General features: G+C 44.1%; 2 protein-coding genes and 1 long non-coding RNA gene across 5 annotated transcripts in view; 2 read left to right on the top strand and 1 right to left on the bottom strand.

Annotated features, from left to right (window-relative positions):
• The window catches only part of si:dkey-122a22.2 (uncharacterized), a 30,849-nt gene extending 25,635 nt beyond the window's left edge, over positions 1-5,214 (top strand). Inside the window, exons 9-12 of one of the 2 annotated variants that reach the window (XM_022204235.2) lie at positions 3,141-3,223; positions 3,341-3,437; positions 3,546-3,727; positions 3,826-5,214. In XM_022204235.2, coding sequence (XP_022059927.1) covers positions 3,141-3,223; positions 3,341-3,437; positions 3,546-3,713 — 348 coding nt within the window. In that variant the 3' untranslated portion in view covers positions 3,714-3,727; positions 3,826-5,214. Of the gene's footprint in view, positions 1-3,140; positions 3,224-3,340; positions 3,438-3,545 lie in introns of both variants that reach the window. The other variant, XM_022204226.2, reaches the window with a different exon arrangement.
• zfpm2a (zinc finger protein, FOG family member 2a) overlaps positions 4,381-22,060 on the bottom strand; it is a 126,199-nt gene continuing 108,519 nt past the window's right edge. For both annotated transcript variants that reach the window (XM_022204215.2, XM_022204206.2), the window contains exons 6-8: positions 9,296-9,502; positions 8,383-8,610; positions 4,381-8,014 (exon numbers count right to left, since the gene is read on the bottom strand). In XM_022204215.2, coding sequence (XP_022059907.1) covers positions 5,451-8,014; positions 8,383-8,610; positions 9,296-9,502 — 2,999 coding nt within the window. In that variant the 3' untranslated portion in view covers positions 4,381-5,450. The remainder of the gene's footprint in view (positions 8,015-8,382; positions 8,611-9,295; positions 9,503-22,060) is intronic.
• Positions 12,569-16,839, top strand: LOC127536456 (uncharacterized). Its single transcript, XR_007945447.1, has 2 exons — positions 12,569-14,590; positions 15,897-16,839. It is a non-coding gene; the product is annotated as an uncharacterized LOC127536456 (long non-coding RNA).

Below are 22,060 nucleotides of genomic sequence, written 5' to 3'. Positions count from 1 at the left end.
TTGGCATGATATGACACCAGACGTCATTTTTAAATAAATGAAAATTGAACCCGTTTCCTGGAGCTGACATGACGCCGCAAACGCACTGTATCTTGTGATGGCTGCTGTATTGTAAAACTCGGCCTTTTGACAGGTCATACGGTCTGTGAGGAAAAGGCTGTTAATATAAGCTACAAGCTTTTTGCTGTGTATTGCAGATGAGTTTTTTTCCACAGGGGAGGGGGTCTTTATTTTGCACTCGTCTGTTCTCAGATCTGTTGTGAATCACACATACAGCCATCTACCTGTCATGGAGTGCTGTAGCCATTCTTTACTTCCTATTGAAAACATCCCAGACAGAGAAGTGGTAATGGATTCTGATGATGAACAACAACCAAAATCTTTAAAAACATGCAGAAATGCTTTCCATACACTGACACCTTATTTTAGCAGGAAAACAACCCGTTAGGACTCATGTTTGCGCATTAGGGACAGAGACAATAGGAATATTGTGGGGAGGCTAATTTTTCACTCCAGTTCAGATTCTTCATTGTTTTGTTTACAGAAGCGGTGCCCTTTATTGGCCTCTGTGAACACTCAGTGACATTTTTCTAGCATCCGTTCAGGATTCGTTTTTCTTCCACTGCAGCTGTCTGTATGATGTGATGACGTCTGCCTGGGGATGAATGTGAACAGTTCGTTAAGATGCCTTGTTCTCTGCTGCCAGCCACCCACGATTTGATGGCAGCAGTGATGAGGGACCTATTTCAGCTTTTCAAGTATTACAGTTGTTGCCAAGGAGATAAGGACATCATTGTGCTTGAATTCTCCAAGGACAGAAAAAGGTTTTGTAGACAGGCTAGTGAAGGTTATAATGTACACGCACACACACGCACACACACACGCTCACAAGCATGCCGAACTCAATAGAGCATGCAGTCCATTTCTCAAGGGCATGTTCTGTAACCACTGCTTAATTGAACTGGAGCAGAATTGTTTGCTACAATGTTAACGGCACCAAAGCTATCTGGTCTCATCACATGTGACTGATAGATACAGTTAAAGAGGAATTCTGTTCAATTAGAAAATTCCCATCTATTCTGTAGTGCGGTGAACTTTGCCAGCCTTGAGCTGCAGAATCAGAGAGAACAAGAGTGAGGGTCCAGATGTTAGATGGGTGTTTTTGCTTGACGCTGCTCCTCTGAATGAGCTGGACACTGCTTTCACTACGAAATAACGATAGAATTCTTTTACAAATCATCCGACAAACGTCACATATTTCTTGGCACTGAAATGTGGTGGATTGTTAACTGAATTATGCTACCTTTGTAAAGATCTTGGTTACAAAATTTGCACACAACTGTTTAAATCTTGTGTCTGTAAAATTTAGATTGCCACTTTATTGATTTGCAGTGATTGTAGACAACCAGAAAGTGGTGCAGTATTTTTTGGGGTGTGCATAAAATGAAGCAAAACTGTCAGTGCTGATATTAGATTGGAACTGTGCCTGCTGATTGACTACCTAAATAAATCTTCTTTCAGCGTTGCTTGAGTAACTCTCCATGGGTAGGGAAACTTGCAGAGTGGTTTAAATATGGTTTATGATTTACATATTCATTCTGTAGCACGACATGGAGCCCAAACATAAAGCCAGTGTCATATACAGGGTTCCCACGGTCCTGGAAAATTCTGAAAAGTCCTGGGGAAAAAAAGTGATCCTGCAAAGTCATGGAAAAGTCCTGAAATACTGCCACGAATCAGGTGGTCCTGGAATTAGGATTATCAGCTAAAAAAGTCATTGAAAGTCCTTGAATTCAGTGTCGCATGGATGTTGCTTGTGCTCAATATTCTACAGTGTGTCATGTCTGCACCTATCACATGGCTATGGCAGCCATGCACGTGCACACATAGACCTAAAGTTACTGATTATGAATGTCCCATTATTCACTTTGTATTATGTTACATAATGTATATTAGTAGGCTATTACATTACATATATTAGTAGGCTATCATAGTATCATGTACAATTTTATGTGGCCATGACTCTGGAAAGATTGGTGCATTGTTATGTAGTTGTAGAAACGTTCCCTTAAGGTGGTGGTCTGCTTTCTGTTCTGCTGAAATAGCATCTATAGCCTAGTAGTGTGCACAATAGACTGCATAGTATAATAAAGTGGGTGCAATCAGCTGGCTGTAAGGGGTGGAGGAGGCCAGAAAGATTAGTTTGTATGAGAAAATTGTTTCAGAAATTCCGTTCAAAGTCCTGGAAATTGGATGATTTTTATCCTGGAATATCCTGGAAAAGTCCTGGAATTTAGTTTTCAATTTTCAGTGGGAACCCTGCATATAGAGCTATCTCAAACCACAAGAAGAACAAGGAATCCTGCAGCAAATGTTATGGCCCTACAGAGCTGTGATCTTTTAACCACAGAGTTAGTCTGGGATTACATGAAGAGACCGAAGACACTGAGACAGTCTAAATCCAAGATGCTTCTAACAACCTACCTACTGATTACATTAAAAAAAACTGTGTGTAAGTGTATAAAGGAAAAGGGTGGACACAAAATATGGAGATGATTTTTGTCTGTGTTTTTTAAAGTATTGGTACAGTACTCCATATAGAAATAAATGACCTTGATGTGTGGGCTACTTTAAGCCTCTGCTATTTAAAATTAAGAGGAAATAAAGTCAGCAGAGACATTAAACAAACCGAAGCTGAGAACATATTGTTTTAACCTCCCTGAGCAATATGTCACCCTACACTTGAGCAGAGCTCAGAGGTCTGTTAGAGCTCAGTTTAGATCTGGCACTCTGTGTTTGACTGTAAAATCAGACACTTTCATTCTGCCTCAGAGGAGAACAGTGTCTTCTGCTTGATTTGGATGAAGCTGAGAATCAAATGTATTTTATTTTCTATTTACGATTTTAAGGTTAAAGCTTTTCCTGCCAGACATTATTTATAGAACAGATGACTGTAGATTAGAATGCATGTTTTCATGTCAGATGTTACACGGTCGTCATATGAGAGCTTTGATTTATTTAAGCTATGTAATGGTGCAGATCTTTTTGTTTTCTGTTGTTTCTGAAGTTCATGTAAGTAGTGTTTTGTAAAGTTTAATCATTCATTTTAGGTCTGTTCTCTCCGTCTCTGTTGCTGATAGAAATACCTACTGAGTAACCCTGCCCATCAAAGCAGTGCTGTAGATGAACATTTCTTTCTGAATGAAAGTGCAGCTCAAGTAAGGTATGACAAATATACTTACAAAGCTTCTTTGTCCACTATTTTCTTAATGAAAGTTAAATTCAGTATAAACATTGAACTATTTCACTAAGTTAATATCTTTTTTGTTTGTTTTTAAAGGGATATCACCAAGTTTAAGCCCCTTTCCAGCAGGACATCAGTGAGCGTGCTCACTGGGGACTCCTTTGACGAACAACTGCCCGAACACCTAAACCAAGTGAGTATGTTTACTGGAGCTGCACAACTTCATGCTGCATCGTTAAGTCTGGTACAGTGACTGAACAATGCTCTGGTAACATGGTAAATCATATTCCCCCTGCACCAGATGGTAGCTAAGCTTCAAAAGAGGTTTCTGAAGGAATCCTACCCATCAGCCAATCACATTCACATAAAAGGAGCAGACCGGCGAATGATCTACAAGAAGCCATCTGCCATCAGCCAGCACCTGAGGAAGCTAGTCAACCAGCGACAAGCCAAACAGCAGAGCGAGTGACCCACGGCCAACATGTAACTACACCCCAGATATGGAAAAGGGATGGTTGAATATGTTTTAAGTATTCAATAAAAAATTCAAGTTACCTTTTTTTTTTAACCTTTCTCTGCAGCGCTCTGTGGAGGTTGTCTACATGTCTGCTGAGGTTCATCAGGAAGTCAATTTCAGAACATATTTTTGCACAACTCATTGGAAGCTTTTTAATTGCAGATAACTGGAGGGTATTCAGTGTGATGAAATATTTTCTGTCTTAGATTCATCTTATCTTTCAAGTTGTTATTTCAGGCTCTTCACCTGATTGGCCAGTGCAGAAAAAATTATTACAATATTCCTTATCAATGTAAAGGTCACACACATCACTGCTCAACCCAATACTTTATTATCTCATTTAGTTCTGTCTTAATATTCTTCCATGTTTTAGCCACAAAGAATTCCATTCTTCCTGCTGGGCTGCACTAGCTTCAGCTGCTACAGTTGAGTTGCGTCACAACCCCATGTGGACCTCTGTTTTGTGACTTTTATAAGTTGGAAACAGATAAACCTTTTTGTAAATAAATCTTTATGCAGTTTTGAGCCTATTTGTTACCAAACATTGCTATTCTCGTGGCAAACATGAATGGTTTTGATAGGTACAGAAAAGTGTGAAAGAAAGACCAGAGAGCATTGGTTTATCCTGAGGATTTAAGTTTAATTATGACACCACATCAAAATAAAAATTTCCAACAGATCTGGAATTTAATTCCATCCATATACATGCATAGCAACAACGTTTTAAGAAACATTTTCTCCCATAATCAGGACATTGGAATGATCATTTTACATCAGTATCCCCACTGACCTCCCACCCATCTTGTTCATCAGCAATAAACTTAATTCTTGTACAACTTCTTTTTTTCCCTATGGGGTTACAAATAATTATATGCACAGTCCCCATTTCATAATACTGCTTTCAGTAATGTTCCCTCATTTACAAAGTATTGCATTGAGAGCAAATTTCAAAAAGGGAGACCAAAGTGTATCATCAAACAGAAATACGAGTACTATACAAGAATGCTGCCATCCTCATGAAAACATCCACATCTGAGTTGAAGAAAAGAGACAGGGACAAACAGCCACATATGTATGCAAAGCCATGTGTATATGCCAAAATGTGAGATGCAGGGTTGTGCCTGTTTATCACCCCCAAATGGTGATTATTAAGGCGAACAAGTCATTAGAAGCAATCTGCAAGTGACATTTTGGGCATATACAGAAACTGGTACAGCAAATAAGAATACACAAGTGCCTCAGTAGCTATTTTTGTGTCTAAAATGCATCTCATTTTTGTATTGTCTATTGTTTCATTGAGCCTACATTACAGTGTAAACAATATGTGTGCTACACAAGAATGACTATACAATAACATTACAAACAACTCTGATATAAATTTCATTTTGAATTTAAATTAAGATCACTACTCCTATTAATACTGATTGTAAAATAAATTAATGTGAAAGTGGCACCAATATTATTCTTGATTCATTTTTCTTTTCTTTTTTTAACCAATGGTTTTGCATTTTTAAGTCTTAAAACGATGAAAGAAGAAGCTTCTCTTGATTGTCCACAAGCAGCGTTTAGCACTGCATGATGCACTATTCCAGACACAACAGTGTACCAAAACCAAGGAGAAAAAAGGAGTAAAAGTTGGGAGGAAAAGGTGTAGGAAGGAAAGGAAGAAGATGTCTTATTCTTCTCAACTTATTTTACATGCTCTGCAGCATGTGATGAACAGTAAAACTTCTTATGGGTAATAAAGTTTGACAGGTTGTTGAACTGGATGTCACAGAGGCGGCAGTACTTGCCACTTCCAGAGCCGTTCACGCCTTTATTGGCTGTGGGTGCCGCCTCCTCGTTTGGGGACTTGGAGGAAGGTGACATGTTCTCGTTGGAGTCGGCCTGATTTTCGGTGGCCCACGTGGGAGAAGGGTTGGGGGGTTGGCTGTCTGGCTGGGGCTGGTTCTCCTGCTGCGGTGGGGCTGTGCCTGAACGCTCCTCTGGCTTGTGCCCCCCGTTGACGATGACCATGCCCCGGTTTTTGGGCAGAAGGGGAAGAGGCTCCTTGCCAGGGTGAGGGCAGCCATTAGCAGCCGGCTGTGGGGTCTGCTCTCTGGTTGTTCCTGTCTCTCCTCCTCCAGGACCTCCTCCTCCCCCGTTAACACTCTGCTCTTGTTCACCGGCCTCTCCCTGCATCACTGGTCCCCCAGTCACATAATCGGTTGGCTTTATCCCAAAATACGGCGATATTTGCTCGGGACCTTTCACCTTCTTTATTGCTCCAGGATAAAGGCAGTGGGGCAGAAACATATTCTTGTTCTCATCTTTTGATGGGATGAGCTGGGGCTCAGCGAAAGGCTTGAGTCCCGGCACAGGACCCATGTGAGGAGGAAACATGCCTCCATTCTGCACCATCACCTTCCCGTTGCCATTCTTCTCGCATTTGCCTGGGCTCTTATCGTAGGCGTCATCAGGGTTGTTATTGCCTTCACTCTTCACATCTGGGAAAATGGTCGACTCCAAGCTGCCGCCTTCGTTGTGTTGTGGCTGCTGCTGGGGCTGTTGTTGTTGTTGCTGAGCAGCAGCAGCAGCAGCGGCGGCGGCTGTTGCAGGGCAAAAGTTCTGTTTGTGTGCCAGGTAGTTCTCCACTTTGTTAAAACTTATCTTGCACACTGCACATTCGTGATAGTCCAAAAGTCTTTTGGGAGAGCTACATGTCTTGTCAGGGACTGGCGAACATTTTTTGCTGAGATCAATGGGAGCATCCAGCTCCTGCGGCTCCACAGTATTGCATTTGGGAGCCAGAATAGGTTTAGTGACAGTCAGAGAGGCCTCCAGGTGTTTGGGTACCATACCTGGGAAGATATCACAGCGGGGGTGGAAGCGGTCTGCGAGACTCTCTACAGCTTCCTGGGATGTACAAGGGTTCATAGGTGGAACCCCAAGAAAACCCGGCTGACTCATTGGGGGCCTCTGGTGGTCCTGATCAGGGAGACACATCTCATACATCTTCCTGCGCTTGCGGGTCCTCATGGTTCTCTGCATGGAGGGCACCTTGTTGGTGGACATACGTTTCATGGGAGGGTCGTGACGAGTGGCACAGTAGTACTGCTTGTGGACCATGAAGGTCTCATGGCGGCTGAAGGTGATATTGCAGGCTTCACAAGTAGTCTTGGTAGGATCATTGTCACTTTCCACCAAACCTGTACTGGGGCTTTTCCCCTCCATCTGCTTGCCATTGAGCCTGTCCTCAGCCCCAGTCGGGGTAGAGACCTTCTTCACCTGTCCTGCTAGATCCTTATCAGGCCCTTTAGCCCCAGCATTGATCATGTCCAACACATTGGAGTTCAGGCAAGCAGACTGCATGAGGTGGCTGTCAGCCTCTGTGGGGTGGCAGCCAGCCAACATGCTAACAGAACTGTGACCACTGTTGGGGCTCACCGCCTCAGGGACCTTATCTGACAGGGCGGAGAAGTCGGGAGACTTAGCCATGTGTTGCCAGCGGCTGTTACAATAGTGCTTTTTGTGGACCAAATAGTTGTCCAGGTTGCTGAAGGTGATATTGCATTCAAAACAGGTTGCCCCTTTGGGCATAAGAGGACTGTAGATGACAGGGGGGTAGCTGTTCCCTCCATGGCGCAGCCTCCGGTGAACTAGCTCTGACATTTTAGCCAGAATCTCAGAAGCCTGCGGGACTACTGAAATGTCTTGGGAGAAAGCAAACTGAGACAAGAAGGGGCCCATGGGAAATGTAGGCATGTTATGCTGCACAGGGGAGGAGGCCAGTCGGGGGCTGGAGGGCTCAGACTTGATCCTAGTGTAAGAAAAACTGGCTTTGCTGCCTGGGTGGGCCTCTCCCTTCTGAACAGACAGCATGGGCTTCTTCTCAGCCTTGTCAGCCTCTCCGTCTGTGCTGGTCTCCTTGTTGAGGGCCCCTTTGGGACTTCCCAGCAGAGCATCCTTCCTGTTGGCCAGCTCAGCGCGGGCCTGCTGCTGCTGCTGCTGGAGGCTTTCCTCAGGACCCCTGGGGGAATGCTCGGTGCCGTCGCCTTCCCTGTGAAGTTTGCTGCCGTGCCCATGTAAGTCCTGATGCTGTAAGAGTTCCCTGTGGCTCTGGAAGCTGATATGGCAGTGATTGCATCTGAAGGCCGCCTGTGACAGGTGAGACATGATGTGATGCTGGAATGTAATAAGAGAATCTGCCGTGTAGTTACAGATTGTGCATTTCAAGCTGGTGCCAGGAGGGAGGCTCTCTTCCATTTTGACACCTGTGAAGGAGATAAAAGAGAGAAATGCTCAGAATCTCGCCTCCCACTTCTCCTTTAGAGTTAACTGTAGAAACCATCAAACGCTCATGCATTATGCCAGGCTTATTCCCATCCACTAGATTTTTTTTGCTCAAGGATAAACTGTCAACTATGCTAGCTGACAGCAGGATATGTATATTTCTCAAAAGAAATGACAGTCATTTCTCCAAATGTGTCTAAAACTCTGTCCTTTTTTCTAAAACATATTTTTCTTTCAAAATCGAGTGAAAGTAGCCATCTGCAAGAGCCATAAAATAAAAACAATGATATTTGTTGAGGTAAAAAATCTAATTTCTCCCCAATTCTGGGCTCATGACACTGTCACTCACCACTGTGTGAGGTGCTCAAGTGCATTTCCAGGGCCCTGGCTCCAGAGAAGCTCTTGTTGCACTGTGGGAAGGGGCAAATACTGGGTGTCTGGTGGGGCCCGTTTTCGTTCTCCTCCACGACTGTCTCTGGCTCCCTCTGTCGCCCACTGCAATAGTACATGAGATGGGCCTGCAGGTTCCTCTCGCTCCGAAACCAGATTCCACATGCCTTGCATGGGAAGATGTCCTCTGGAGGGACACAGAAGGCGACAAAGGGGACATGATATCAGGATACAAACAGTACTTTCACATTGTTGCACAAGTATAAAGATAAAGAGCTTGCACATATGCACACATACACACACACACACATTCCTCTTCTATACTTCTACAGTTCTGACTCTCAAAGCCTGCGTTAAAAGGCTTTTCCACCAAATCCTCAGCTGCAGCATATCGCTGTGTTGCTACCACTGGGTTGGTGCCCTTTCTCAAGGGCAAACAAGAACACTGGACCATCTGCTTACAGAAGCTTCCCTGTTGAGCTGAACCCAGATAGCCCTCGCTAAGTAAACAAACACACTATTTGCATGAGGCGTGTATTTTGCAATTAACACGTTAGTTCGAGCCTCAGTGTGTTTATGTGAACCCAAAACTTGAAGGTCGATGGCTCTTATCTCCAGTGCAGAGACTCATCTGGGTTAATCTACGCCCGGCGGAGACGACGCTCCTTGTTAAGCAGGTGACTGAGTGCAGGCTGTGGACTGGTGTGTGTGTGAGAGAGACAGAAAAGGAAAAAGAACAAGAGAATGTGTGTGTGTGTGTGTGTGTGTGTGTGTGTGTGTGTGTGTGTGTGATTGTGCATGTCTAAACAAAAGCACGTCTCGTTCCAGCTCCGTGTACGTGTGCTGGTGTCGGTGCGTTCATGGACACTCACTGTTGACGATGGCAGTAGGCAGGATGGAAGCCATGGCGGCCTGCTGTGGCAGGAGCTGGATGCTGTCCAGCAGCCTGGCTGGGTACATGCCCTCACTCAGAGACATGTGGTTCACCGCCTGCAGACGTGAGTCAAAGTCCACCGCAAACGCCACCAGCTCCTCGCCCTCCATCATGTTCTTGGTGGTAGTGCACCACAGTTGGCCACCTGGACAAAACAGAGATAGAAGAGACATTTAAATGCTTGCTGCGAGAGAGGAGAAAGCTTTGCTGCATGTACACATGAGTAATTCTAGTCTTAAATGTCATGCCATTACGCAGCGGAAGAAATGATATTTGTGTGCACCTAGATGGCATGCAGTACCTCTCAAAGACTCAGTATTTCAATGGTGTGTTGCATAACTGTGGAGTTCAAACAGGGTGATGGGTAGAACATAAAGTGCAAAAGTGATTTTCTGGAAGTGTAAAGCTACAAAGCAACCCAGGAATGACAGAAAAGATTGATACTTTTTTGACATAAAACACCCCCAAAAATAGTTCATCTAAATTATATATTTAAAAAAACAAAAACAAAACTCTTTTTCAGGTTTCTGCTGCCATCCACATATAATAATTGTGAATGGAATTTTTACATTAAAACATGTCAACAGCAACACGTGTTTCCAAAATCAGTGCCAACACTACTCTGGATAACTGACTTAACGGTTTTCATAGAGATGATTTCTTCTGTTGTGTTTTCCACAGGGACACAGTTTCTGCAAAGACGCTGCTTTTTAAATGTCACACTTCATTGCAGTGAGCACCAAAAATGTTTGCTTGTGTTGACGCTGAGGCAGAAAATCTAAAAACCTGGTAAAATACAGTTTTGTAATTTGGCTGAATACTCCCTTTAAAAGCTAATGTCCTTCTTTTTACTGTCACTCAGATGGCTTTTTAGGCTGCTGGCGCTCATATCCAGAAGCAAAGCGTACCTCAGCCAGGGTAAACTCTAGCCTAGAGTGCTGTTGTCAGCTAGAACACTGAGACAGGTCCTCCATATTATTAGATTGTTGTGTTTTGGGATTAAGCATTCCTCTGAAATCTTCTGAACATATTCATTAAGTCAGAGAAAGGGGGAGGGGGCAGGAGGAAGGAAGGAGGGGGTAGAGGGAGAGAGTGAAGGTTTTAGCTTAGATAATATTTATCTCAGCACATGACAGGCTTTTCAGCTGCACTTCATTTTCCATTGAAGAGATTAAAGTTTTTAATATGACTATTTACAGAAATCTGGCTGGGGAGATAACAACAAACTATGATACGCTCCCGCTAAATGGCAGAATTAGGACATTGTTTCTGAGGAAAGCTGGACAATTAATTAAAGCACGCTGTTAGCTTTCAAAGATGTGCAAACATACCGACGGAGTGTCAGGCTGAGAGGGGACATGTGATTTGAGCCCTGGCTGATGTGGAATAAAGAGAGTCCTGAGGAGAGGTGTGAAGGCAGGGGGACGCTGTTAGAAAGCCCCCGCACATGTGAAACACTGATTACTCATGTTTACACAAAACCTATGAATCACCAGGTTTAAAAGCAGCCTGTAGACATGGTGAAGGTGTGCGAGTGAGGCTCTGTATGAAAACAATCTACTTTTCTGTCTGTTTATTCGAAATAGAAAACTGGGATGCAAACAGAGCCGTCGTGTCTTTACACTAAAACAGCATGCATTAAATGTAAATCATTGTTCAGTTTCCAGAATGAATTGCCCCATTTTTTTATTTCAAAATTGAATATTTCAGATTTCACATCACTGTCCTGATTAAAACCTTTCTAGCCCTTCCTATCTCCTGGTGAAGCACTGAAAATTAGACCAGCACAAACGTGTCAAAGGAGTGAAATGGTATTAAAATATGCTATCTTTCAAAGTCCCATTTGTGTGCACACCGAGTGTGTGTGCGCCTGCATGAGCGTGTGCATGTCAGCGCCACTTTAAAGAGCAGTGCCTATCTGTCGGCCAATCTGCTGTGACGAGACACACACTTCAGGCCGCTCCACTTCATCGTTTTGATTCTGTCATACCACACACTGCCTGGAGAGGCCCTTTGAATTTTTATCTCCTAATTAAAATAACAAAACTCCTCTCCACTGTCTGCCCAAGTTACCATCAAGGTAGATACAAACTGCCACTGACAATGGTGTGGAATATATCGCAGTCATAGCCACAAAAGTTTCTTCTCCTCTGCAAGGATCTCTTAGTTCAGACGCGCTCAGCGTACAAAGAGAATTATGAACTAGGCCTTGACGCTCAGATACAAATCAGTGTTTTTTGGATCAATCCAAATCAAAGATACTGTATGCTCTCCTCAGCTGAAATGAAGCAGATTATGTGGAGTCTGATGAAAATGTTTTACTGCATTTTGACAGCGGAATATGCGCTCAGATTGCATCCCTTCAGCCAAGAATGCTACAGATCCATCTGCTGTGTGTGAGAATGCTGGAAGTGAGTTTTAGGACTGCATGTCCCAGTTTTAGTGAGCTATACAAAACACTGAGGCGGCACTCCACTCGTTACAGTCACTCACTCAACCAAGACAGGGAGGTAAGATACATGTGCTCAGGCTGCAGGATTATGGTTTAAACTACACTTTTATTGTCATCACAATTACAACTGGCAATCATTGCTGTTTCTCTCCAATTTGTGGCATTTGTTTATCTTTTTACTTAGTACATCATCCCTATTGATTCCAACTGATGTCTGAAATGCATCACGATGCTCAGTGTAGCTTTATTTCACATAGGTCCTTCAGCATTCTAAATTGAAAATTAAATGCATATATGTGATTACCTGTGCAGCCATAACATCCACACACAGTCAAATACAAGCACAGTTTACGTATGTACGGACGTCTGCATACAGACCGTTCTGCAGAAATGTCGTTTTTCTGTACATATGGAGATGTAAAGCTCTGAAAGCTGACTCCATGGAGGCGTCAGGTAAGCAACAAAACACAAACCAATATTCCATGAAGGAATATTCTTCATGGCTGTCCCCCCCCCCCCGACAGTCTTTTCATGACAGGCGATTTAAATCAGAGAACCATGGGTGAGCCACCTATGACAATGGCATGATCAGCATGAATGGGGAAAGGGGCTGAGGGTGTGGGTCAAGAGTTAGAGCAAAAGACCAAAACCGTTAAGTCGTCAAACTGGGGAAAAGGCTGGGGAAAGTGCAGCTTGTGATTTGCACTTGTTTGCCTGCTAACTGTCTGCAGTGTGAGCTGCCTTTGTGCAGTGGCCAATGCAGTTGGAATGAAGGCTATTGTCTAAATCCTCCTGCAGAGCACCTGATAAAAGAATAAAGAACTATGACATATTCTAAAAACAATAGAGGAATTAAGGGGAGACAATAGGCCAGCTGCCTCATTAAAACAATCAAAAACGGCATCCTGTACGTAGTCCAGATAATTAAAAACCACTGCTTCCTACAGTCTCTCAATACCATATCCACCAGCTCACTGAGGCCCTGAGACTATGGCTCTGCTGGCTAAATGCCCTCTTCCCTCTCTTCTCTTTGATTAGTGGTTTATTTGAACATGCAGTTGAAGATGAACATATAAAGGAATTCATGAAACAAAATTATAATGCAAACCCTTTCCCCCTCTATAAGTACTCATAAACTAATCAAACGTCTCAGGATGAATCGCAGGCACTGGGGGCGTGTGTGCCCTCCCCTTTGCCTAAAGCCCTGAGAGATTTCAAAGTGCAGGCATCACAGGGCATTTTTTTAATTTCCTCACTTTAAATGACTTTATAAGAAAACGGATGTGTACAGTATCTGCGTACGTATGGGGGAGGCTGGGAGAATAGAGTACGAGATACTTGAGCAGGAATTTTTTTTTTGCTCCCTGCAAACCGCTACCACCACCACCATATCTTAATGAAGCTGCAAACAAATCTCTCATGCCTCGTGCAAAAGCTGAGAGACAACAAAGCAGCAGAAATAACAGAAGGGCCCGGATAATTAAACTGGCCTGAAGACAGGTATTCAAATGTTGGTGTGTAAACAGCACAACTCTTTAATAGTTTAGCTGTAAAATGCGTAGTTAAGCACATCAGCACTTGCCTCTCCCATCTGTCCAAACACATTACCGTTGCAGAGGCCATTACAGCACTGGAGTACAGTCCCACTGCACCGCAGCCACATATTATGGGAGGGGTTGAATGGGGCTTCTGGGAACACTAACAGCGGCCCATTGGCATTATCTGAATGCATCATGGGGTCATGTATTATAAAGCACCACTGTGCTGTTTGAGAAATGGGGGAGCCTGAGAACAAGATCCAGCAGGTGTACTCATGTGGACGTGCTTGATGCCCCTTTTATACAGCTTAAAGAAGAAATATTCAAATACGTGATACCAGATTCAATGAGTAACTAAAATGTTCCTTTTTCAAGCTGGATATTGATGTAGAGACTTCTTTTTTCCCCTTGGCCCCTTAAAGTTCCCATCTCTGTCTATTGGCTCGGTGCTAACTGCTGGTCTTAATTGTGAAGTGAGGCCAGTGGTGCCTGAAGCCACAGAGAGGGTTGTAATTAAAGACCTCTACTCTTCTTGTCTTCAAATCAGCTCCAACTCCTCCTGGTCAAATGGGAACAAGCTGCACGCACCTACGAATATCAAGTAGCTGCTCGCCGCCGCTCCTTTTTCTTTAACAAAGCTTCATCAGAGGGGAGTGAATTACAGTATGACACAATAAACAACTTCCAGTCAACTTCCCCCAGATCTTGTGAAAATATTAATCACAGATCGCGGATGAATAATATCTGTATCTGCACCTGACAGCAGACCTGATGTTGCTGTGACAAACACTAAACAAATCCTCCTCATGAATACTGGTAAATATTTGGACTGTTTCTGGATCATCAGAGTTGAACACATTAGGATGACTCATGGCTGTCAAACCTGCCATCACAATCCTGAGCCGGAGCAAAGCAAGCAGCAGAAAGGAAAACGCTGAGTTAGACCCGAGCGGGAACATCATTCACAGGGTCAAACAAGCTTACTATTATTGACGGTACACTAAACTAGAATTAGCTGACTCTACTATTATTTCTCTAAGGCTCTGACACAGATTGACTCTCTCCCTCTCTATCTCTCTTTCACTCTCTGCTGCCTCCTTCCGCTCATGTTTCAACTCGGCCACTAGGAGGCACTCTTCTCATGCTCAAGCTGCAGCCGGTGGATGTTTAGCTGTGATGATGCAGAGACGCCTCAGACATGGCAGGGCAGCACATACACCAGTCTGCCTATACATCCTTGCAGGTAGGTGCTAAAGATTTTACTCTCTCAAGAAATGCATTTGGATCAAGAGTCTCTCGTCTGACCTCATTCTCACTTGATCTTTGCCTGGAAATTAGGTTGTGTTAATGAAATGTTCCAGGGTATTTTTTTCATTACTATTATTTTTACGTTTAATAATCTTTTTGTATGTTTTTGTTGCATTTGTGTAATGACAGCAGTCCAGCATGTGTGAATGTTTTTTCTCACAACATGATTTATATTTCATTTCTCAAAAAAAACCATCTAGAAATGTAGCAGAAAAATAAATCTTGTATTCTTCCAAGGAAATAAATGTTGTTGAGTAAATATGTGTTTACAGAGCCCTGACTCGCCTTGTCTTGCCTGACACCCCAAAACCTTCCCCCAGATTTCTCTCTTTTTGCACCACAGTGTCCAGACTAATTTTAGTATCAAGTGTTTTTGCAGATATGGCCAGTACCGAGAGCTCATGGATGGCCTTGAGCGAATGGCACGCGGGTCAGAATCCACAAATTAAAAAGTCCTCCCAGGGGAGCCTCATACACGCCGCTCTCTACTGTATACATTCACAGGCAACAAAGACATAAAAGCAGCACAGCGCATCGAACAATGTCATTCAACACACATTTAGCAATTGTTTGAAGACACACACATACAATTAAAAGAAACTGTCGGGAAAAATGATGCAACGATGTGATTCAGCAAATGTTTTACTAACTAAAAATTCAATGTTTCACTTTGAAATTAAAAGACTGACTAGTCCCTGGAGATTTCTGTAGCTTTTTCAGCACGGTGACAACGATACTGGCTGGCAGGGGGATGTTTGCCTGGTAATGGTGTTGTAATTTTGAAGGAGCAGAAAAAAGAATTAGCTGCTATTTTTGCTCCATTATACTTTTGCGACAGAGCCGGAGTATTTTTAATTTCAGATTTATTTATTTTCTAATGGAATGCATTAAATTATGGGGAGAATAACTTGCACCTCAAACATCACCGGTTTTTATGATGCTTTTTAACACTCACAATTTTCTTTTTGACTTTTTTTTTTTCGAAAAAACAAATGAAATCTTCCCCCATGAACAGTAAATGACTAGTGGGAACACTGTCTATATTGCAGGTAACACAGTTCAGCGTTGTGAGCTGTCAGTCTGAAACAATACCAGCCACATTCCTACAGTACAAAGCTCCTCTCCCTCATTAGCTGCCACACACAGTCAGCTCCTCCCTGTCCACAGTAAAGTGGAGTAGACTATTAAAGGAAAGCTCTGACTGGCTCCGCTCCGCTCTGCTTTATTCTTTATTTGGACAGGTTTGTCCCATTGAGCACTCTATTAGCTCTCCTTCTCTGCGGGTAGTGCTGCCTGTGTCCTGGTTGTGGCCAGTCGACATGTGTTTACTGCGGCCCCCGCTGCGGCGGCAGGCTGGTTGGGGGCCCGTCCTGACCAAGCCCTGCTAATGGGACCAGAAGACCCCTCGTGACAGGACACCGCAGCAGACCCTACCCCTCCTTCCCCTCCAGCTGCGGCCCCGTGGCCCATGTCCCCCTACCCATCATGCCTCGGCGGGAGCAGGTGAACGGCGTGGGGCCAACGGCGGCGAGCTCGGTTTTCCTGGGAGAGCAGCGCGCCATCGCCACGCGCCTCAGTGGTTCCTCCAACATGGCTCCGGCCCTACGCCACATGGGCTGGCTGGCCGGTCTGTGTGTGTGTGGGTGTATGTGTGCGTGTGTGTGTGTGTATTTGGGGGTGTATGGTGGATGCCAGCCCTAATGCAAATGCTTGCCGTTTAAAAAATGGGAGCCTCTCTCCTCCTCTGTCTCTCCTCTTTGGAAAGGTCTATTTTGGCCTTCTGGTGCTGGCAGTTATTTTTTTCCTCTCCAGAAGGACAGAGAGCCAGAGAGATGCACCTGTCATCCATTTTGGAATTCAACATTTATTGATCTGGTCATGAGGAATGGAATTTATGAAGTTATGTGTTTTTTTCTTTATGAATTCCCACTGATTTATGTCTTAAAATGTGCATTTCTTATTTGCAAAGGGAGCCTTATTTACAAGCCTGCTAATTGGGTATTCACAGCACAGCAATAGACAGAATACAAACACACACACACACACTCTCTTGACACACACACACCAATCACTGCTGCAACATCCCAGCATGCCCTCTGTCTCTGCACCCCTGTAATTCTACATAATGCTTAAAGTATGTGCTAATTAAATTTTCTGTCGGTTTGCAAGAGAAATAAATAATCTGCAGCTAAAAGGCCTAATTGCGTTTGTCACATTGTGTCTCGGTGGCTGGTGCATCGGGAGCACAGCCGCTGCCCTTGCTCATTGCCATTCTGTCGTCCTGGCAAGCCCCCGCGCTGCCCCAGGTATCACCACGCGGCCATCTGGAGCCGACATCTGTCTCTCTATTGATCACAAGGGTTTAGCACTTGATCAAACAGACTGCGACAGGAAATTGCTCTTTTCCCCACAGAAAAGGCCAATCGCCTGCGTGAGGGTAATAGAGTGGAACTGAGATGCAGCAGCAGCGCGGTGGGCAGGCGGGCGCGGGCACAGCCAGGCAGGCAGCGGCATGGCGGTGTCGGCCGCTGTGGAGGTGGCAGGGATGGCACTAGCCCTGAAGTCCACTGCCACATCACCGAGGCCATGCTTGTAACCTTTCTGCTAATGCACCAGCAGCACCAGCACAATAAAATCCTCCCAAATTCTAATTTACAGTCGTGCAAGGTTTGGATTTTTCCAACGTGAACACATGCTTGCAGGAGATGAGACCATCACCCCTGATTAAAAACGCTGTCGTATTAAGCACAGAATTTATTTTTCAAGTCATTCAGGTAACTGTCTAAGCCAACAGCTGTCTGAAAGTGTTAGAAAAAGCTGGATGCGAGTAAAATATGCTACATAATAAGTGCACCAGATGGTGGGAAATGAACGTATTTCTTCTTGAAAAAATGCACTTTACCATTAACACCAGGGCTGCTGGTTTTCACAATAATTAAGATGTACAACAGGGGGATAAATTCAAGCAGTGCACAAATCTTTTAAAACAATGTATGCTTAACATGTAACTGAGCACCCGGCTGTAAGGTTTCAATAGTGGGAAATCCCTGACAAGACTGCAGTTGTCTCTTGCTCACTGGTATCCCCAGTGGAGTTCAGCACACTATTAGTGCCTGAGGTGAACAGCTCCTGAATGCGTGTTACAGTATGTTAGCTGAGGCTGTGGTCCACATCTAAAATCGTGGCTTCTCTCTGCTGAGGCATGCTTTCGAGGCACTCACTGTAACAACATGTTTAGCAAGTATGGACAATTTGATACTGAAGGTGACATTTATTCAGCATTGTAGAAAATATTTAATTGTTCCTGCAGAGAGCGAGATATGTTTCCCCTTGCCTACAGTGCTGGGATTGTCCTTTGGAATATGATGCAAATTTGGGATGAAGCAACTAATTCCTTCCTTGCACCCCTGTGCCACCCCCCCCCCCCCCCCCCCCACCTCAATCCTCCGCCAGCCTCCATCCTCCCCAGACACGAGGATTTCTGATTAATCGTGTGACCGCCCCTCGTTTTGCATTTTACACAATCTCACGGCGCCACGGTGAGATGTGTGAGGTGTTTCGCCACTTTTGGCAAGCTGAAAAGATGTAGCCCAAGGAAGAACAAGTCGAAAGTATGAGGAAAAAAAATATGACCAGGGGACGTGATAAAAAATTATCAGCCAGTGTGTTTTCCTGTTTGGTTTTAATCTACATTTAATTAAATTCTTATCTGCTGTGTGCTTATGGCTGCATTTGAATGGCGAGGCTGCATTCATTATGAATGGTAAAATTGAACTCAGTACATTGTGTGTGGCCCAATAAAGAAACAAGACTCTTATTGCAGTGCATGCACAAGCTCCGACAGACATGCGGAAAAAATAAGTCAATTAAGATCGGTCTTTAAATTACCGCTGTATCAAAACAAGGGGCGGGAGCATGCTCCATAATAGAATCCTGACAGGGAAGAGAGCACAGTTGACTGTTGTTAATATACATCCCATTTGATGCAGCCAATTGTATTAACCTGTTTATGGAACACGCACAGTTGATGCACACTAGATTTACTACTCTGTCATGATAGTTCATAATCGACAGTGGTGGGAAAAAAAGTTGACTTCTATGAATATAGAGGTCAAATGAAAAATGGCGTCAGCAGTATAATAAGAGTTCCTCATAAAGATTCTGCTGGTTTATCTGAATGTTAGAGGTCAACAGCAAAGGTCAATGACAGAATACATAGACAATATGTGGGCTACGGCCGATACTGAAGAGTTAAATCCAAGGGAGTGGAAAGAGAGCGAGAGAAGAAGGAGCAGATTCGGCTCCAAAATTGTAATACTATTGACAAAAGACACAGCTTATAACGGGCGGGCGGCACTTCATAAGCTAAGAACAATATCCCATAGGCAGCACCCCGGAAAAACGTCGAGAAAGACCCTGAGCTGATACTACAAAGTTGGGCCCCGCAAAATCCCTAAATCTTCCCTTTTGCTTATTCCAAGCAGCGTGGGGGGAGCAGCGAAGCTCCCTGCTGCCTGCCCATGTTTACAGAGCCGTTCTCATCTCTAGGCCTTGCTCATCCACGGCACTGACACACGGTGTCGACATGATTAGGGGTCTGCCTTTGCATAGGGCTGCGTGTGTGTGCGGGGGGTGGAGGATCGGCAGATGAATGACTTTGGTGCATCGGAGAGGGATCACAGCAGATAATCGCTCCCGACTGCTGCGCCGGAGCTCTCAGATCTGGTCTTTAAAATAATGTTCGGAGTCAAGTCTCTCCAAAGCTTTTTTTTTTTCTTTTCGCAGGTTATCTTCTGCATTTTATGTTTGCTGTTTAAATCTTAACAGGACACAAGCAGCAAGGGAGAGCAAATATGTCTGGAGTCAGAGGAAGCGGAGTGGAAATGTTATTGCGAGGGGTTAAGATTAGCTGTAGCAGAGGCTGAGGAGATGAAACTCCTCTCTTTTCCAACGGCTTTCAATGCTCGAGAAAAACTTGGAATGTTTGAATTTAACCTTGGGAGGCCGGATTCCTGCGAGGGAATAATGAATCTGACCTCTTGGTTGAAGTGACATCATTCAAAGGCGCTCACTCAAATACAGGACAAACGCCAAATCTACTGAAGTACATTTAAATACAGACCACCAGCAGCAGCCAGACAGTGCGAATACAGTACAACATAAATTCCAATATCATAAATACTGCTATCACACAAACAGAGACACCATAAAGTACGGCTGCCTGTGTCTGGGACTATAAACCTCTGGCGTTACTCATAGGGAATAAACACACATGCACAATTTACTGCACTAGATCCCCCCTTTGTTTATCTTTTAAATAAGCACACTTTATCACCCTCCTGCATAAGCAAATTGCATGCAATGTGTGTTGTTTTAACATGTGATATGCTGTCCAGAAGATTCATTTCTCCCAACAAATTCAATTGTCTTTGCAATATCCTGCTGCCATAGGCATCAGGCCCCATCACCTGTTCGTTATCGCTGGCCGTCCTGTTTGGGAGCTCTTGAAACGGTGCCATGGCATTGACTCTCAGTTAACAGCAGGTCTCTGAACTTCTCACGGTTGATGGCGGAGGCTGGAAAATTACGCTAACAACTAATTAACATCATAAAGAGCGTTTAAATGGACGGACGACACCTGCAACCTTCATTTGCACACGCTAACGCAGAATTACCTGTGTTTTTATTTTTGCAGATAACGCGTGCATTTTTTAACACCTTTTAGAATATTCATTTTTTCGGTGGCTGGCTTTAGAATTGGCACCGCCGTCCTTTTTACTATGTCCTGTAAAAAAAAGCCACCAGGCCAAAAATAATAATTGTCAAAACAGAATGCTGGCAGAATTACTAAAGCTGTTTTCTCTCTCTCTCTCTGAGTTTGTACGCACCTTAAAAAAAAACTGCACTGCCATATTCTGTGCCTGAAATAACACACATTCCATTTTCTAATTTCTGTTTGAATATAAAATATTTCCAGGCGGCAGACATGGACCTCCAGTTACTGGTCCGAATAACAAAGTGCTGCCTGTCAGTCTGAGACACTTTGCTGGCTGGCTGAACTAAGCTGGTTTAGACTGACAAGTCTTCAACGGTGGCAGCCTCAGCTTCCACTGGCAGGCCTCTGGAGTCCTTTCTTACTCCGACTCCCAGCCTCACAGCCTTTCACTGGTGATGGCCACAATATAGTCAAGTATCTTTGAAAGCGCTCTCTCTGTGTCTTTTCCCTTCAAAGGTCTGAAACAGCGGCTAACTTCCACAGGACGGTAATGCACTCACACCTCATTACAAAGCCACATTATGGACTACAGCAGTAATACGGCTTTAATCTTCTCCAAATCGTTATAAATGTCAAGCTGGGGCCAGGGACTTCCCAGTCTACTGCACCAATGGCTTAGCCTGCTATCCCCTCTTTTCCGTATTAGCTATAGCCAGAGTATTACATTCACTGCCAGATCCCCTGAAACTTTCAAACCTTTTGTTCCAACATTCAGTGCACCGTTAACACATCCTTTGAAATCGTCTCTCTCTCGCTCTCTCTTCCCCCTCCCCAAAAAAGCCCCCAAACAGCTAAATATGAAAACAGTTGATACCCCTACCCCGCCACATACACCACCCGTACCTCCCCCTTCTTTTCCTTAGCCTCTCCTAATGAGACGCAACATCCCTGTCTCTCCACTGAAGGATCCAGACTTTCTGTGTGATAGAGAGACTGCGGCTGTTTATTAATAATGAATTTGGATGTTTGCGTGTGGAATGTTATCAGCGCGCACACAATCCCACCAATAGTTTGCCCTGATGGGGTAGCTGGGTTCCTCATTAGCAGAACATATTTAATCCAGAAGTTTCTTATCAAATGTCACACCTGCATCTCTAAATGGCATTTTCACATTCATTCGCCTGTATTTGGGAGATGAGGCTCCAAGGTGCTTTGCAGAGATTAAGAAGGAGAGAGAGTGCAAGCTTATTTTATCATTTAGCGGGTCTGGAAGGAATCCAAGGAGTTTTTGTCTTGTTGTTGTAATTAGAAAGCCTTTTAAGTGATAACGCCTGCATAGGAATATGAATATGTAGCGATCAGGCCAGTCTCTCCCCCCCCTCCCCTCCTCTCCTCCCCTCCCTCCCCCTCATCCCTCTCTCTCCCCCTCTCTTTCTGTGTCTCTCGTCCCCTCTCTCTTTCTTGGCTTTTTTAAATTGTTGAATGCTGAGTTTTTGTTCTATGTACAGCAAGGATTAACTCGGAAGCTTCAGAAGTTTAATGAAAGACTTGAAAGTACATGCTTTTTCTTGTTTCTGACTGTGACAATGTTTCTTTTTCCTGTGCGAGAGCGGACATGACATGAGTGCAATTTTTTTGGTGTTTTTATACCTAAAGCATAAAGGATGGACTTTCCCTGAGGACACATTT

This window comes from Acanthochromis polyacanthus, chromosome 12 (genome assembly GCF_021347895.1).
Source record: "Acanthochromis polyacanthus isolate Apoly-LR-REF ecotype Palm Island chromosome 12, KAUST_Apoly_ChrSc, whole genome shotgun sequence".
In the NCBI taxonomy this organism is placed as follows: Eukaryota; Metazoa; Chordata; class Actinopteri; family Pomacentridae; genus Acanthochromis; species Acanthochromis polyacanthus.
The sequence above is the reverse complement of the archived record's forward strand: the minus strand, read 5'-3'. Positions and strand labels throughout refer to the sequence as shown.